This window comes from Thalassophryne amazonica, chromosome 12, assembly GCF_902500255.1.
Source record: "Thalassophryne amazonica chromosome 12, fThaAma1.1, whole genome shotgun sequence".
Taxonomy (NCBI): domain Eukaryota; kingdom Metazoa; phylum Chordata; class Actinopteri; order Batrachoidiformes; family Batrachoididae; genus Thalassophryne; species Thalassophryne amazonica.
In genome coordinates this window covers 75,716,567-75,735,964 of record NC_047114.1, presented here as the reverse complement: position 1 = coordinate 75,735,964, position 19,398 = coordinate 75,716,567, and the positions used below count along the sequence as shown (strand labels likewise).

At 41.1% G+C, this 19,398-nt stretch overlaps 1 protein-coding gene across 1 annotated transcript in view; it reads right to left on the bottom strand.

Annotated features, from left to right (window-relative positions):
- The window catches only part of wnt9a (wingless-type MMTV integration site family, member 9A), a 77,905-nt gene that overhangs the window by 17,544 nt on the left and 40,963 nt on the right, over positions 1–19,398 (bottom strand). Inside the window, exons 2-3 of the mRNA XM_034183380.1 lie at positions 8,255–8,514; positions 3,272–3,534 (exon numbers count right to left, since the gene is read on the bottom strand). Coding sequence (XP_034039271.1) covers positions 3,272–3,534; positions 8,255–8,514 — 523 coding nt within the window. The remainder of the gene's footprint in view (positions 1–3,271; positions 3,535–8,254; positions 8,515–19,398) is intronic.

Here is a 19,398-nt window from a genome sequence, read left to right as displayed (position 1 = left end):
ACCATACCAGGCAACGTCTCGGTCCTTGATTTTTTACTGGTCATGGAGGTTCTGAACTGCCCTTAGTCTGACCCATCACCTAGGACCTGTTTGCCTTGGGAGACCCTACAGGGAGCACAAAGCCCCCGACAACATAGCTCCTAGGATCATCCGGGTACGCAAACTCCCCCACCACGATAAGGTGGCAGCTAGAGGGGGAGGAGCTCAGAGTCGAGCCACTGCTCCTCCACGTCGAAAGGAGTCAGTTGAGGTGGCTCGGGCATCTTTTCTGGATGCCCCCTGGACGCCTCGCTGGAGAGGTGTTCCGGGCATGTCCCATTGGGAGGAGGCCCCGGGGAAGACCCAGGACACGCTGGAGGGACTACATCTCTCGGCTGGCTTGGGAACGCCTTGGGGTTCCCCTGGAGGAGCTGGGGGAGGTGGGTGTGAATCGGGAGGTCTGGACGGCTTTGCTTGAGCTGCTACCCCCGCGACCCGACTCCGGATAAAGCGGAAGAAAATGGATGGATGTCTGGATGGCTACATGTTCATGAAGTTGATAGAACCCTAAAGTAACTGTTAGTAGGTTTCCAAGAAAACATTGGTATGAATAAACTATGAATTAATTTTTACTCTTAATACTTTATAATCTGGTCCAGTATGTCAGGTCTTTCTTTATTTGGTGGTTGGTATTTCAGTGGCATTTCAATTTTTCTAACATGATTTGTTCTGCTCATGCATGGTCAAACGTGTCTGTACATCTGGACACATTTTCAGCTATAAATGCAAACTGCTGAATCCCACATTTTGCTCAGAAGTGTTCATGCATGGTGTTATGCACATTTCTTTTTGCACATTACACTGATAAATGTTAGCCCAGGACCCTGGAGTCTTGGGCCTTCTACATCACCAAACACCTCTGTTCAAAGATCTCATGATTCCATAAGCTCTTTTCAGATGAATCCCTCAACATGTTCAACATTTTCACCACATACATACATACATTGCTGATGGCTAAATCCAGGAAGTCAATGAAAGCTGAGATCTTAGTCTTGCTCTAGGAGGAATACAAACCCAGAATCCTTACTCAACTTCTCAAGTGCTGCAGTCAGGATAACCATAGATTCTACAATGATCAAATCATCCTCTGCAAAGTTAAGGATAATACACCTTTCCTCACTGACAAAAACATCCAACTCACTGGAATCCACAAGCACTGAATGAAGGCGAAACTAGAAAAAAGTCCTAAAAATGTCGGAATTCCAGAGTAGTCCATAAATCAAGCAGGATTTTGGTACCACTAGGTACTAAACAACACTTAGAATCCAGCCTCAAATGTATGCTGACCATCCCAGGGTGGTAGCTACCAGAGGTGGGACGAAGTCACCACCAGTACACTCTCAAGTCATGAATCAGCAAGTCCCAAGTCAAGTCTTAAGTCATAATGTCCACCAATTGTTTGCAAGCTGACTTGAGACTTGACTTGGGACTTGCAGATTGATGACTTGAGAATGACTTGAGAGTGACTTCATCCCACCTCTGGTAGCTACAACAAGGTAGGAATCAATCTTTTCCTGAAAGCTATAGAGTTATGGTGTAAATCTACTGTTCGGGTTATTCGCCTTCGTTTTGATTGGGTGAGCACACCTGAGTGAGATAATCATCTTATGGTAGAAAACAGAGAGATGGAAAATATGCAGGTTAAAGGGTTCCAAGGACCAGGACCGAAACACTGACTTCAATGATTACTACCTCATTATTTTTATGTCCCATAGGCAGTTGTGAGCACAGCTAACCAAAAAGTTAGCTTTGATAACCACTGATCAGCTAACTGAAAAGTCAACTTTTATAACAATAAACAGATAAACTGAAAAAAATTTGCAGAAGCTACAGCTAACTGCTAACTTTTAGTGTTGTCTCCAGTACACTATCAGCTACTGCCAGTTTTGAGTTTAAGCACTGCCGAGGCTTCTGAGTAGAATCAAAGGCAATCACAAACAAAATACAAACAGTGAGTCAGAGCTTCTGTTTTTGTGCGCCCTGCCCACTGCTGTAAGGAAGAATCATTTACATTCAACATAGAGTGCCCTAGACATGTGGCAAAAAGTATAAAAAGAAAAGCAGGTTGGACTTATGGTTTGATTTAAAAATCAAACTAATTCCAAATGGTTTATTGATATTAACGTTAACTCTGTCATTTTTACAAAGTGACAATATCACAAATATCTTTTAGTTTTGAATTAATGCACTCATTCTGAAGGTTTGAGCATTAAAACTCACAGATGCCAAAAGGCATTATGGGAAAATGAGCCTCCTCATCACTCGTTGGTTGATTTATTTGTAAAAAACCAACACACAAGTTACTGTAACGTGTTGTTTTTTACAAATACATGTGTATTAGTAAATATGTTATTTGTTGTTCATTTGTAAAAAAAAAAAAAAAAAAAGTCATTTGCAAAACTGAAAATTCTGTTTATCAAGTGTCATTCAGCACACCATATGGTGACCATGTGACAGTTGGATGCTATTTACATTCCCATCCAGTAGATGGCGGTGTTCCATGCATTTTGGGTCAAAATCCATAGAACACCGGCATCCAACTGTCACACAGTCACTGTGCAGTGTACTGAATCACACAGAATTTTCAGTTTTGCAAATGCCTTTTTTTAACAAATAAAAAACAAATGACAAAACAAATGTAAAAACCAACACACGCATTGCAATAACTTGTGTGATTTTTTTTTTTTTTTTTTTTTTTACAAATAAACCAACCAACCAGTGATGAGGAGGTTCATTTTCCCATAATGCCTTTTGGCATCTGTAAGCTTTAATGCTCAAACCTTCAGAATTAGTGCATTAATTTAAAACTAAAAGATATTTGTGATGTTTTCAATTTGTAAAATTGATAGAGTTGATGTTAAAATCAATAAAATAGCTGGAATTAGTTTGGTTTTAAAATCAAACCATAAGTCAAGCCTGCTTTGCTTTTTATATCTTTTGCCACATGTCTGGGGCAATCCATGTTGAATGTAAATTACTTTTTACATTCAAATGTTAGCGGAGTAAAAGTTAGCGATACTAAATTAAGCGGAAGCTAATTGGTCTGCTGATGGTTTTTGATGTTAGCTGAAAAGCTAATCTGCTAACAAAAAGTTAGCTTTGCTAATGAGCGGTTAGCGGATTAGAGGAACAATGCCCATCACTGCACATAGGTCTGATGATCAGTGAAGGTGTAAATAGATAATAAAGTTAGAAATGAAAACATTGTAATCTCTTCTGACTGCGTACTTGCCTTCATGCCCACATTGGTGTTGTGCATGTCCACACGTGCACGGAGGTCCTTGTTGGAGCGTTTGCCCAGGAAGTCCTTAACAAACTTGTTAGCATACTTAAGGTTGTCACCACAGCCACCCCACTGCCACGCCTTGCGGTTCTCTAGATCCGGAGCTTCGTCACATGTGCAGCGTTCCATCCGTCCTGCACTACAAGCTTTAGCCATTGCATGGGTTAGACCCGCTGAGGAGATTGCATACAAGAAGGCTGTCTCCTTAAATCCTGCAGAAGCAAATGGAATATGAAGTAAGAGACAGTGAAAGAGAGAACTACCAAATGTGAGTTGGCACTTTCAAAGGCAAAGGAACTATCTGACATAACTTGGCAAAACAGATACTACAACTATATTTGACCAACATAGTACAGGTGATGTGCCTGGCTACTGTAAGAATTGACCTAGAGGTATGTTTCCATTACGACATAATTATATCAAATATACAAATATTCATGAACTGGTTATATTTAATTCATAATTTTATAGCTTTATTTAGCAAAACAGGAGGTCTAGTCATTTTTTGACTCTTTGTCTTTGTCTCTCTCTGTATGGTCAGCGCATGTGTGATATCTTGACAATGACTGTATATCAAGGCGAAACTTGGTTCATATCATTTCATTAACACCTTGTATACACTGTAAAACTCAGAGTTACTTGAACTCAAACCATTTGAGGAAACGATTGCCTTAAACCATTTGAGTTTGCCAACTTACATAAAATAATTTAATTGATAAAGTTTTAGTAACAACAATTTATAGTTAATTAAACTTATCAATCAATTCAATCAATTTTATTTATATAGCACCAAATCACAACAAACAGTTGCCCCAAGGCGCTTTATATTGTAAGGCAAGGCCATACAATAATTACGTAAAAACCCCAATGGTCAAAACGACCCCCTGTGAGCAAGCACTTGGCGACAGTGGGAAGGAAAAACTCCCTTTTAACAGGAAGAAACCTCCAGCAGAACCAGGCTCAGGGAGGGGCAGTCTTCTGCTGGGACTGGTTGGGGCTGAGGGAGAGAACCAGGAAAAAGACATGCTGTGGAGGGGAGCAGAGATCAATCACTAATGATTAAATGCAGAGTGGTGCATACAGAGCAAAAAGAGAAAGAAACACTCAGTGCATTATGGGAACCCCCCAGCAGTCTAAGTCTATAGCAGCATAACTGAGGGATGGTTCAGGGTCACCTGATCCAGCCCTAACTATAAGCTTTAGCAAAAAGGAAAGTTTTAAGCCTAATCTTAAAAGTAGAGAGGGTGTCTGTCTCCCTGATCCGAATTGGGAGCTGGTTCCACAGGAGAGGAGCCTGAAAGCTGAAGGCTCTGCCTCCCATTCTACTCTTACAAACCCTAGGAACTACAAGTAAGCCTGCAGTCTGAGAGCGAAGCGCTCTATTGGGGTGATATGGTACTATGAGGTCCCTAAGATAAGAAGGGTCCTGATTATTCGAAACCTTATAAGTAAGAAGAAGAATTTTAAATTCTATTCTAGAATTAACAGGAAGCCAATGAAGAGAGGCCAATATGGGTGAGATATGCTCTCTCCTTCTAGTCCCCGTCAGTACTCTAGCTGCAGCATTTTGAATTAACTGAAGGCTTTTCTGGGAACTTTTAGGACAACCTGATAATAATGAATTACAATAGTCCAGCCTAGAGGAAATAAATGCATGAATTAGTTTTTCAGCATCACTCTGAGACAAGACCTTTCTAATTTTAGAGATATTGCGTAAATGCAAAAAAGCAGTCTTACATATTTGTTTAATATGCGCTTTGAATGACATATCCTGATCAAAAATGACTCCAAGATTTCTCACAGTATTACTAGAGGTCAGGGTAATGCCATCCAGAGTAAGGATCTGGTTAGACACCATGTTTCTAAGATTTGTGGGGCCAAGTACAATAACTTCAGTTTTATCTGAGTTTAAAAGCAGGAAATTAGAGGTCATCCATGTCCTTATGTCTGTAAGACAATCCTGCAGTTTAACTAATTGGTGTGTGTCCTCTGGCTTCATGGATAGATAAAGCTGGGTATCATCTGCGTAACAATGACAATTTAAGCAATACCGTCTAATAATACTGCCTAAGAGAAGCATGTATAAAGTGAATAAAATTGGTCCTAGCACAGAACCTTGTGGAACTCCATAATTAACCTTAGTCTGTGAAGAAGATTCCCCATTTATATGAACAAATTGTAATCTATTAGATAAATATGATTCAAACCACCGCAGCGCAGTGCCTTTAATACCTATGGCATGCTCTAATCTCTGTAATAAAATTTTATGGTCAACAGTATCAAAAGCAGCACTGAGGTCTAACAGAACAAGCACAGAGATGAGTCCACTGTCCGAGGCCATAAGAAGATCATTTGTAACCTTCACTAATGCTGTTTCTGTACTATGATGAATTCTAAAACCTGACTGAAACTCTTCAAATAGACCATTCCTCTGCAGATGATCAGTTAGCTGTTTTACAACTACCCTTTCAAGAATTTTTGAGAGAAAAGGAAGGTTGGAGATTGGCCTATAATTAGCTAAGATAGCTGGGTCAAGTGATGGCTTTTTAAGTAATGGTTTAATTACTGCCACCTTAAAAGCCTGTGGTACATAGCCAAGTAACAAAGATAGATTGATCATATTTAAGATCGAAGCATTAAATAATGGTAGGGCTTCCTTGAGCAGCCTGGTAGGAATGGTGTCTAATAAACATGTTGATGGTTTGGATGAAGTAACTAATGAAAATAACTCAGATTTACTTATGTAAATCTAGATTATGTTTTTCAATAAAAAAGTGACAAATAAATTTCTGCCTAAAAAAATTTGCATTACATTTTGGATTAGATTTTTTGATGCATTCTTTGGTTTACTTGTTGACTCTGCGTTGTGTTGTTATGACTCCGCCCATTCGCTCCCTTTGGGACGCAAACTCACAAACTCCGGCATGGAAGTCGGACTCTCTAACCAGAAGGCTAAAACCCAGGCCTCTGGCCTTGTGACCAGATAATTCTTTTGAGCTGTTGGGAGTGAGGTTTACTAACTACATCTGCACAGCGACACCTGCTGCCCTCCATTACATAAACTCAATTAAAATGAGTGAATGGAATGCACTGGAAATACATCACCAACACTTAAATGCCCCAAAACGTTAAATGCACTTAAAAGAACTGAGTTATGACAACAATTAATTTTATTGATTTAATTTAATAACTAATTTAATTTATTAATTTAATTTAATTAATGGAAATGAGTGACTATAACTTTTTTCAAAGTTTGAGTTACATTAACTTAATTATTGTATTAAAATGGAGTGTTCGGTTTAACACTGTAAGTTTGATGTTGAGTGTGTTTTAATAAACTGTGGCCGCCATAGGTATTAGTTTTAGAAACCTAGTGTGTGCAATGACATCACAAGGTCATCACTGATCAGGATGAACCTTTAAACTGTAGATTATACTTTGTTAACATCTTGCATAAGCACATGTTTGGCAAGCTTGGCTGAGTTTTTGAAACCTGGTGTGTGCAATAAAAACTCAAGGCCTTCATGGATCGTGATGAAACTTTCTACTTGCTGGGACCTTGCGCGAGTTTAAGGTTGGGCTTGGTCATGCACAGTGATGCTGGTAACTCTGCTCTAATCTAACCACTTTTTTAGTAATGAGTAATCTAACGTGTTAATCTTTCCAAATCAGTAATCAGATTAAAGTTACTTCTCCAAGTCACTGTGCGTTACTATTATTTTTGCATTGTGGGTTGATAGCAGCATTAAACGGTCCGTGGGCAGGGGGTCGGGGTTCGACTGAACTGCCCACATTAAGCGAGCTGTGAGCTTTTCATCCGCAGTTTTCTGCAGCAGCTACGACTCATCCTCACCTCTTAAAGCGCGGTGACAACAGCACACCTGCACTGAGCTTTACAAAGACATTTTTATGCTTTTTTTCTCCTTTATTTAGAATTCTGAGCTGAGCTGCTCCGTATCTGCTCGTTAAAAACAGCTGATCCTCGCGACGCGTCAACAACTAACACTATTTTCCACTCAAATGCACCTAAACTCTCTTTCTGAGGACCACATGATGTGAAAACGCAATAAAACTTTCTTACCTGTAAATCTGGTCATGTTTTCTGCATAAATAAATGTTATCCATTCTTTGTGCTCAAATGCCAAAGCAGGGGTGAATCCAGATGGAATGGGGGCGTGGGGCAGGGATGTGCCCCCCCACAACACCCCTAGATTAAAGGTCCAGTTTTGAAGGCTTTTTTTTATTACAACTACTTATACTACTTAGAATAATAATAATTTCGACAAGTAAAATGTTTAGAGAGAATTTAAATGTTAGAAAAATGTTAGAAAGAATTTAATAGTTACATTTATAAACAATGTAGGTTAGAAATTGCAAGTTTTACTGTTACAGTGCTGTCAACAGTTAAATATGAGGTCAAGAAAGAGGTCTTTATTTTACTTTTTATAAAACAAGCATTTATTTTCATTGAAGTCAAGAAAGGGTGACTTTAGTGAGTTTTGGCAAAACAGGTATCATTGTCATGTTGAGGAGGCAGAGGGTTGTTGTCGGCAGCTGGGGAAAGTAACTAAAAAAGTAACTAGTAATCTAACTTAATTACTTTTACAATTGAGTAATCAGTAAAGTAACTAAGTTACTTTTTTAAGGAGTAATCAGTAATTGGATTACTTTTTCAAAGTAACTGTGGAAACACTGGTCATGCAGATTAGGCTCAATATTGCCCTTGTTCAATGTCACCTCTGATTTCTTTATTAGCTGCATCATCCCTTGTCACTTAATGCTTGTTAACACTTTGTTTTGTTCACCAGAATAGTGTTTAATGGCTGCAACTGCTTGATGTCAAGTTGTGTCCCACTTAACCCACATCACAGTTCCCAGACTCTAAACCAGTTGCATGCACAACATGCGGTTTGACATTTTGTCTGTCCATACCTCTCTTTAGTATGTTGGCCCGGTGGCGTCCCTCTAAGGTGCAGTTCCACCTCTCAAAGCGGAATTGATATTGGCATTCTAGGGCGCTCATGCTGATGGCCTCTATTAGGGTCTCTGCAACACCCGGGTCTCGTCTGCACAACTTGCGCTGTTTCTTTTCCAGTTTTAGCCGGTCACACAGCTTGTAGTGGGCCCTGCCCACGTTCTCCTCTGGTAGAGAGTTCAGTGGCAGGATTGACAACGGTTCATTACCTGTCAGCCTAGACAATCAGACAACAGACACAAGCACTCTGGGGTCAGTTGAAACTGAATGCAGGGAAGGATACATCTTGATAAAGTATCCAATAAAGCACAGGATGGTGACCTTCCTGGATAAACAATGAGCTGCAAAGATATATTACATAAATAGCACAGGAAGCGCAGCTATCACGCTCAAAAGTTTGGTTAATGTTCAAATGAATTCAACTGTTCTGTGGTTAATGTTCAGGGAAAATTAACATTTGCAGAAGATTGAGATCAACCTCTGACACAGGTGTGCCCATGTATACAGCAGGTTCTGAGAAGACTTCCTTTGTATCAAGATCTTGAAACTCTTGTTGTTTCTCCAGATATCTATAGCTCCTTAACAAAGATGTAGTGCCGCATTTCACCTGCTAGAACTATAAAAGCTCTCAGATTTTACATGTGACTTCCAAGGCAGAATAGCGCTTTGGTTTTTGAGAAGCTGATCAAAATAGCAACAATAAAATACCAATTAAAAAATAGCCCATCTTGCTTATTCCACCAAGCTTCGTGGAGGTCAAATGATTGGTAATAGACACTGCAAATGGAACCTCCTTGGTAGAAGTAACTATACTAAACCAAAATTCCATAAAAATACAGCAAAATATTTTATAAGAATAATAAAAATAAGAATATGATAAGGTTATCTATCCCAGTAAACAATGTTTTTTAAGACATTTGCACAAGATGTTTGACAATATTGCACATAACTCTGAGTAACTGAATAACTCTGAATAACTCTGTTCATTATGTATTCATCCTGAGGGGGGATTATACAGTATGATTGCCACAGATAGGAAAGGCCCTCTGTGCCATTCTGTGGTGCACCTGTGTGGTCTCAGTCTGTGGCTGAAGGTGCTCTGACAGGACGTCAGTGTGGCATGCAGGGGGGGTGGGAGGTGCTGTCCAGGATGCTGAGCAGTTTCCTCAACATCCTCCTCTCTGACACCTCCACTACAGACTCTGGCTCAACCCCCAGGACAGAGCCATGTCTCCTGATGAGCTTGTTGAGTCTGTTCATGTCAGCTGCCTTCAGCCTGCTGCCCCAGCACACTACAGCATAGAAGATGACGCTGGAGACCACCAAGTGGTAAAACATCTGCAACATATTTCTGCAGACATTGAAAGATCTGAGCCTCCTGAGGAAGTACAGTCTGCTCTGACTTTTTTTTATACACAGCATCTGTGTTTACAGTCCAGTCCAATTTCCGTATTGTCTGTGTGGACACCCAGGTACTTGTAGTACTAGAAGGGTACACAGTTAAGCCCACACCTCCACCTGTTATCCTGATTACTAATGTCTGACTGATCATGAATGTTGACCCTTTTTCTTATTTAAGGCTTGTTCTCATTTCCTTGAATAAACACCCCAGATGCTCGTGGTTTGAACTCTTATCCTCACTCTGGTACACTGGTTCTCAACCCTGGTCCTGGGGCCCTACACATTTTCCATCTTACCCTGCTCTGCCACAAACTGATTATCTTATCCACATGTGCTTAGCCAATCATGAGATAAACACCAGAATGAGATAATCGCTTATGGCAGAGCAAGGTAAGATGGAAAATGTGCAGGTTAGGGGGCCCGAGGACCAAGGATGGGAGTCACTACTTTAGTGCATTCTGGAGCGTGTCCATGGTGAACAAGGTTTTTTTTGTCATTGTGTCATGGTGTTGTTTTAATCATGGCTGAATTTTCAACATGTTATTTTATTTTTCTTTTTACTGTTGCTGTATACTATACTGGAAGATTTCCCGTAGGTGCCACAGTCATGTTAACATTCTATTATGGGCATGCTGCCTGTGTGCTTAATCACATTTGTGGGCAAGAGTGATCGTCACATGGCAGTTTGTCATGACACTTGACCTTGAGCTTCCAGGATGTATATCTGTGAAAATGAGAATGGTGCGTTAATAATCTTTGATCCTGTTTGCTGACTTTGATCTTGATCACTGGCCTTTAATCCAGAGCACCGAATGTAAGTCAAATTTGCTTCTTTTTGACCCTGCTTGATCATCTTTGTTCATGTTCCCGACTTTGATCCTTATCTTTGATATTTGATCCAGACCTTTGATCGTGTTCACTGACCTATGACCCTGATCACTGTACTCTGACCCTTACAGGGCTATTCCACAATGCGTTGTTCTACTATGATGCCCCACAATCCAAGAAAATTCAAAAAGGGCACAGAATGGCTTACTATGATGCCTCAAAACGTGCGAAGATTTGCTATTCGGGATTGAACGGGAACAAACACCGCTCTGTGGATTAGCCCATTTAATTTAGCGTTTGATCCTGAGCACTAATTTTTTTTATCCACCCCTTGAGTCAGATTCACCCCAATACTGAATGGGTTCTTTTTGGTCTACTGCCCACCCATCCACCAAGTTTCATTAAAATCATTTCATTAGTTCTTACGAGGTCTATTAGAAAAGTATCCGACCTTATTATTTTTTTCAAAAACCATATGGAATTGAATCACATGTGATTGCGTCAGACAAGCTTGAACCCTCATGCGTATGTGTGAGTTTTTCCACGCCTGTCGGTTGCGTCATTCGCCTGTGAGCAGGCTTTGAGTGAGGAGTAGTCCAGCCCCCTCGGCGGATTTTCATTGTCAGGAAATGGCGGAATGATTTGGGCTTTTTTTCCATCAGAATGTTTTCAGAAACTGTTACAGACTGGCAGCTGGAAACCATTCGAAAAATTTATCTGACTTTCGGTGAAAATTTTACGGGCTTCACACAGAATAAGGACTGTTACTACAGCTTTAAGGATGGCTTTAAGGACGGCTTTAAGGACGGCTTTAAGGACGCTCAGCGCGCCGCGCTCTGTCCCGCCATCGAGAGCCACAAACCACCAGATCATTTCTAAACGGATGGCTCTGTGGAGCCGGACCGTCGTGTGCACTTTCTCTGGTTATCTCAAGAGCTGGACATCAACCATTTTCCGGCAGATTTCACTTTTAACAAGAGATTTTGTCATGGAAAGCCGAGCGGAGGCTTCGCGCGTCACGACCGATTTGCTGATGGAGCGAGACAAAGGAACACCTCCGTTTTGGTCTCACAGGACGGCTTTGAGATGGTGTTCAGACAGCTGTCGGTGGTTTTTCCATTGAGTGATTAGCCAAGAAATTGTGGTTGTGCCTGGATTTGCCAGAACATATCCCGTCAGGCTTCATCACGGCGTTGCTTTGCGCCATGCGACACTGCCGCAATGTGCGGAATTCCTCCGCACGTCTGTCTCAATGTGCCGAAAAAGTGCTGATGTCCACATCTTTTCACAATTCCTGTGCTAGTCAGGCGACGTCCCGGATAAAACACAGCGTCCAGTTTGGAAATTAACGACACATTCCGCTGTTACAGGAGTTTTTGTCATGGAAAGACGAGCGGAGGCTTCGCGCGTCGCGGCAGTGCTGCATGTGATGAAGCCTCACGGGACATGTTCTGGCATGTCCAGGCACATAGCTCTCAGACTGCAGGCTTACTTGTAGTTCCTAGGGTTTGTAAGAGTAGAATGGGAGGCAGAGCCTTCAGCTTTCAGGCTCCTCTCCTGTGGAACCAGCTCCCAATTCGGATCAGGGAGACAGACACCCTCTCTACTTTTAAGATTAGGCTTAAAACTTTCCTTTTTGCTAAAGCTTATAGTTAGGGCTGGATCAGGTGACCCTGAACCATCCCTTAGTTATGCTGCTATAGACTTAGACTGCTGGGGGGTTCCCATGATGCACTGAGTGTTTCTTTCTCTTTTTGCTCTGTATGCACCACTCTGCATTTAATCATTAGTGATTGATCTCTGCTCCCCTCCACAGCATGTCTTTTTCCTGGTTCTCTCCCTCAGCCCCAACCAGTCCCAGCAGAAGACTGCCCCTCCCTGAGCCTGGTTCTGCTGGAGGTTTCTTCCTGTTAAAAGGGAGTTTTTCCTTCCCACTGTCGCCAAGTGCTTGCTCACAGGGGGTTGTTTTGACCATTGGGGTTTTTACGTAATTATTGTATGGCCTTGCCTTACAATATAAAGCGCCTTGGGGCAACTGTTTGTTGTGATTTGGCGCTATATAAATAAAATTGATTGAAAATTGATTGAATTGATTGAAATGCAAAAAAGCAGTCCTACATATTTGTTTAATATGCACATTGAATGACATATCCTGATCAAAAATGACTCCACGATTTCTCACAGTATTACTAGAGGTCAGGGTAATGCCATCCAGAGTAAGGATCTGGTTAGACACCATGTTTCTAAGATTTGTGGGGCCAAGTACAATAACTTCAGTTTTATCTGAGTTTAAAAGCAGGAAATTAGAGGTCATCCATGTCTTTATGTCTGTAAGACAATCCTGCAGTTTAGCTAATTGCTGTGTGTCCTCTGGCTTCATGGATAGATAAAGCTGGGTATCATCTGCGTAACAATGAAAATTTAAGCAATGCCGTTTAATAATACTGCCTAAGGGAAACATGTATAAAGTGAATAAAATTGCTCCTAGCACAGAACCTTGTGGAACTCCATAATTTACCTTAGTCTGTGAAGAAGATTCCCCATTTACATGAACAAATTGTAATCTATTAGATAAATATGATTCAAACCAGTAGCCAACAGATACTTCTTCATATGCCACTGTGAGTAAATCTGTAAGGATTTAAACATGAGTAGGACTTATTAGAAGATCCATATAAGAGTCCAGTATTGACGATCTTAAATCTGTAATCCATTTGAAACATAACAAACATGAGTTTGAGTTTGAAACATGATACGGAGAATGTGTGGTGCACTTGCACACCATCGTCAGTTTATTTAAGGGAGGCATTTATAAAACACACAAGTGGCAACTGCCACATAGCTGGCAAAACCAACAACCAGCGTTCTGAGGTTGTGATGGGGAAAACAGAGAATTACTTTCATAAACATACACAGGAGACATGACTGTCAGCCTGCGACCATTTCGGTCTCACCAACTGACAGGATTGGCACAGCAGTTGTTCATTATGTGTAATTTCTGCCGTTCTTTACACCCTTAAAGTGAAACTTAAGAATAAATGGATTTACAGAACTCACAAAAGCACAGTTCCTCAGGCCAGCATGCCTTTGGAGAAGAGTGGGTGCAACTAAAGGAGATTTCTGTGCAGGAAATGACAACTGTGCATTTGAATGTCCACGCAGACTGTTACACAGGTTTGGGTAGTGATACTCACTACAAGGAACTGTGCTACTTAATAAATATAAGACATAGTCAGCATTTTCCATTACAATAACCGAGAATAACATCAAGGACTCTGTGGAGATTGTGCAACAATCATAATTCCTGAGGGTTCATGTCTCCGGCAACCTGACCTGGTCTGTGCACACATCCTCTCTGGTTAAAAAGGCCACCAGCATCTGCACTTCTTCTGCAGGTTAAAGAGTGCCTATCTGACCCTGGCTGTCCTCACCTCCTTCTACAGAGGAACAATAGCGAGTGTACTAACCAGTAGTATCTCTCTGTGGCATGAAAGTAGCAGCCTTGCAGACAGGAAGGCACTGGGGAGGGTCTTGAGGGCAGCAAAAAAGATTATTAGGGCCAGGCTGCCAACCATTGGTGAACTGGCAGAACAGCTCTGCTTATCTAGATCAAGAAGGATAATCAGGGGCACTTCACATCTCTTTAACAGTCTGTTTTCCGTCCTACCCTCAGCTAGACGGTACCATAGCCTAAGTTGCAAAACACGCAGATTCAGGGACAGCTTTTACCCAACCACCATAAGACAGTTAAATACAAATCGATAGAAAGAATTGTGCAATATAGAATGTAGGATATAGAATACAGTGTAGCATGTGGTAGCCACTTTATCCTTGTAGTATCTTCATATGTGCAATATCCCATGTCCTTTATTTATATTGCATGTTGTTTATACAAAGATGCAGAGACAGTTATCAATAGGTTTAAAAAAAACTATCATACACGTCATCTCATCTCCAACTGCTTTTCCGGATTTGGGTCGCGGGGGCAACAGCTCCAGCAGGGGACCCCAGACTTCCCTTTCCTGTGCCACATTGCCCACCTCTGACTGGGGGATCCCAAGGCGTTCCCAGGCCAGTGTGGAGATATAATCTCTCCACCTAGTCCTGGGTCTTCCCCGGGGTCTCCTCCCAGATGTACGTGCCTGGAACACCTCCCTAGGGAGGCGCCCAGGAGGCATCCTTACCAGATGTCTGAACCACCTCAGCTGGCTCCTTTCAACACAAAGGAACAGCGACTCTACTCCGAGCTCCCCATGGATGACCGAACTTTTACTGAATGACACTAAAAACGAGTCTAAGTCCAAGTCTAATAAAGATGAAATCAGGATGCAATTGTAGGATTTTTTTTCCAGACAAGATGATTTTCTGCACTCAAAAACAACAACACTGTCCTGGGAAGCAGAGTGAATGTTTGGTGTTGCTGAAGACTGTGTTCCACGCAACAGGTGAATTGGAACAAGTCAAGTCAGATCTGGGAGCATGTATTGGTACTTCACGTTGCCACATCCACCACACTATGGAACCCCAAGCCGTACAGGTAACAGCCCAAGCAAACAACTAATCCATCCCCACCTTTCGAAAGTAACCATTCCTATCAAGCTTTTAATCAATGACAGTCATACTATTCAGAGATATGAAATGTTAAGTTTGGTTATTGTCGCTGTACTGGCCGATTTGACGTCATCAGGGAGTTTTCAAATGGTGCAGCACGATATCTGCAAAGTCCAACAGTTGTCTTGCATCTCATTCTTAATACAAAGTGGATTTAGTTCTATAATACTAGAAGCACTTGGAGAGTGCAAACCTCCGCCAAGGCCATGGGGTCACTGACGCCATAACATCTACACTCCGTGGAATCATTGAACCTAAAAAAAAGTCTAACAATGATGTTTGCTCAGTAAAAAAAGTTTCATCTGATGTGACTGGATAGCATGTATCCTTAGCGCTTTGCATCACAGTTTATTGCAGCTTGCACCTTTCCCAGAAGCTACTGTCATCTGAGCATTGATATTGATATTGCATGTGCTTATAGACAGAAACAAATAAGAGACAAAATTCAATTTATTATTCAACTAAACTGCAAATATATGAATTTTTTAACATTTATGAAACACTTCTCTAAATAAATAACAGTAAATTCTGAAATAGAACTATTTTTTAAGTGTTGCATGTGCTACACAAGGCCATAGGGTCACTGACCCTAAAGAGATTCCCTCCTTGGCACAGTGATCTATTCAACAATTCAGTGTTACAACCAAAACTATGATACATACACTTTTCTTTCCTTTATATTTGACATCCTTGACCATGAAAACATACCACTAGAACTTGGAATCACTTTTATGTCTTTATTAGTTCAAAAGTTACAATATAAAAACGATTTTTTGGTAATGGCGGTTTTCTTCTGGATCTAGCTCCATAACATTTGAAGCTACATCAAATCTGATGACACCTTACTGAATCAGTACAGATTCAGCTACAATTTGGTGTTAGTTGTGCATCTCTAGCTTCATTTGTCACCTCACACTGGCACATTTTCTATTTTCCCTATATTTTTGCATATTCTAGATCACCAGATCCGTAATCCAGATCCAATCATCACCAAACTTTGTTGTTTGAGAGAATATTTGACTATGTTATACCCTAATTTTTTTCAAGCCTTTCTGCCTTGTTTTTGTGGAGTTAGAAACTACAATGTCAAAATTCTCCCTATCCCGCAATGATGAAGAATCCTTTAAAAAATTCCTGGCTCCGGATCGTGATCTGGATCACCACTAAAATTTAATCACTTGTTCCTCTTGTCATTTCCAACCACTCCATAAAATTTAATTAAAATCCGTTCAAAACTTTTTGAGTTATCCTGCTGACAGACAGACAGACAGACAGACAAACAAACAAACAAACTCGACCGAAAACATAACCTCCTTGGCGGAGGTACTAATATATGAGGTCTGTGAGAGAAGTATCCAACCTTTTTATTTTATGCAAAAAATATATGGATTTGATTCATATGTTTTTACGTCAGCCAAGCTTGAACCTTCGAGCGCATGCGTGAGTTTTTCCACGCCTGTCGGTTGCGTCATTCGCTTGTGGGCAGGCTTTGAGTGAGCACTGGTCCACCCCTCTCGGCGTTTTTTCATTGCGAGGAAATGGCGGAATGATTTGGGTTTTGTTCCATCAGAATTTTTTCAGAAACTGTTAGAGACAGGCAGCTAGAAACCATTCGGAAAATTCACATGGCTTTCAGTGAAAGTTTTATGGGCTTCACAGAGATTAAGGAGTGTTACTACCGCTTTAAGGACAGCCCACAATGGCGCACGGTGCGCCGCACTCCGAGCCGCGATCGACAGGCTGAAACAACCATTTCATTTCTAAACGGATGGCTGTATGGATCCGGGACCATCGTGTGCAATTTCTCTGGTTATCACAAGAGCTGGACATCGGCCATTTTCCGGCAGATTTCACTTTTAACAAGAGATTTTGTCATGGAAAGCCGCGCGGAGGCTTAGCGCGTCACGACGGAGCCGCTGATGGAGCGAGACAAAGAACACCTCCATTTTGGAGTGTCAGAGGACAAGCTGGGACATGCCTCTCTCGGCTTTCAGTGGCTTACCAGTCAAGTGAGTATAAGAGAAATTGTGGAGAGCTGGGAATGTCCCAACTTGTCCTCTGACACTCCAAAACGGAGGTGTTCTTTGTCTCGCTCCATCAGCGAATCCGTCGTGACGCGCGAAGCCTCCGCGCGGCTTTCCATGACAGAATCTCTTGTTAAAAGTGAAATCTGGTGGAAAATGGCTGATGTTCAGCTCTTGTGATAACCAGAGAAATTGCACACGATGGTCTCGGATCGACACAGCCATCCGTTTAGAAATGAATGGTGGTTTCTGCCTTTCGATCACAGCTCGGAGCGCGGCGCGCTGTGCGCCATTGTGGGCCATCCTTAAAGCGGTAGTAACACTCCTTAATCTCTGTGAAGCCCATAAAATTTTCACGGAAAGCCATGTGAATTTTCCAAATGGTTTCTATCTGCCTGTCTCTAACAATTTCTGAAAAAAATCTGATGGAACAAAGCCCAAATCATTCCGCCATTTCCTTGCAATGAAAAAACGATGAGAGGGGTGGAACAGTGCTCACTGAAAGCCTGCCCACAGGCAAATGACGCAACCAAAAGGCATGAAAAAACTCATGCATGCGCACGAAGGTTCAAGCTTGGCTGACGTAAAAACATATGAATCAAATCCATATATTTTTTGCATAAAATAAAAAGGTCAGATACTTTTCTCACAGACCTCGTATAATGCTATTTTTACACACGCACACACAGACAGACAGACAGACAGACAGACAGACAGACAGACAGACAGACAGACAGACAGACAGACAGATAGATAGATAGATAGATAGATAGATAGATAGATAGATAGATAGATAGATAGATAGATAGATAGATAGATAGATAGATAGATAGATAGATAGATAGATAGAAAGAATACTTGAATATATTTACTTGAATATATATAATACAGTCCAGGGTCTCCATTGTCGTATTCTGTGCTTCATAATGTGCCGCATTTTCAGTGGGCGACAGGTCTGGACTGCAGGCAGGCCAGTCTAGTACCCGCACTCTTTTACTATGAAGCCACGCTGTTGTAACACGTGCAGAATGTGGCTTGACATTGTCTTGCTGAAATAAGCAGGGACATCCCTGAAAAAGACGTTGCTTGGATGGCAGCATGTGTTGCTCCAAAACCTGGATGTACCTTTCAGCATTGTTGGTGCCATCACAGATGTGTAAGTTGTCCATGCCATGGGCATGAACACACCCCTATACCATCACAGATGCTGGCTTTTGAACTTTACACTGTTAACAATCTGGATGGTTTTTTTCCCTCTTTTGTCTGGAGGACATGACGTCCAGGATTTCCAAAAATAATTTGAAATGTGGACTCATCAGACCACAGCACACTTTTCCACTTTGCGTCTGTCCATTTCAAATGAGCTCGGGCCCAGAGGAGGAGGCGGCATTTCTGGATATTGTTGATGTATAGCTTTCGCTTTGCATAGTAGAGTTTTAACTTGCACTTGTAAATGTAGCGACGAACTGTGTTAACTGACAGTGGTTTTGTGAAGTGTTCCTGAGCCCACGCGGTAAGATCCTTTACACAATGATGTCGGTTTTTAATGCAGTGCCTCCTGAGGGATCGAAGGTCACGGGCATTCAATGTTGGTTTTTGGCCTTACTGCTTACATTTAGAAAGTTCTCCAGATTCTCTGAATTTTCTGATTATATTATCAACTGTAGATGATGGAATCCCTAAATTCCTTGCAAATGAATGTTGAGAAACATTGTTCTTAAACTGTTGAACTATTTTTTCATGCAGTTGTTCACAAAGTGGTGATCTTTACCCCATCTTTTGCTTGTGAACGGCTGAGACTTTTTGGGATGCTACTTTTATACCCAATCATGAGTGTCCTCAGTTCCCAAATGCTTATTGAGTGTTGTTAGAAGGAAAGGTGATGTAACACAGTGGTAAACATACCACTGTCCCAGCTTTTTTTTAAACGTGTTGCAGGCATCCATTCAAAATGAGCAAATATTTGCAGAAAAACAATCAAGTTTATCAGTTCAAACATTAAATATCTTGTCTTTGTGGTGTATTCAATTGAATATAGGTTGAAGAGGATTTGCAAATCATTGTATTCTGTTTTTATTTACATTTTACACAACATCCCAACTTCATTGGAATTGGGGTTTTATATATTTATTGATACTTACATTGATTATTAAGATCCTATTGTCTTACACACAACTTGTACATGTTCAATAAAGCCCCTCTATCAATCAATCAATCATAAACAATATTTACGCTTT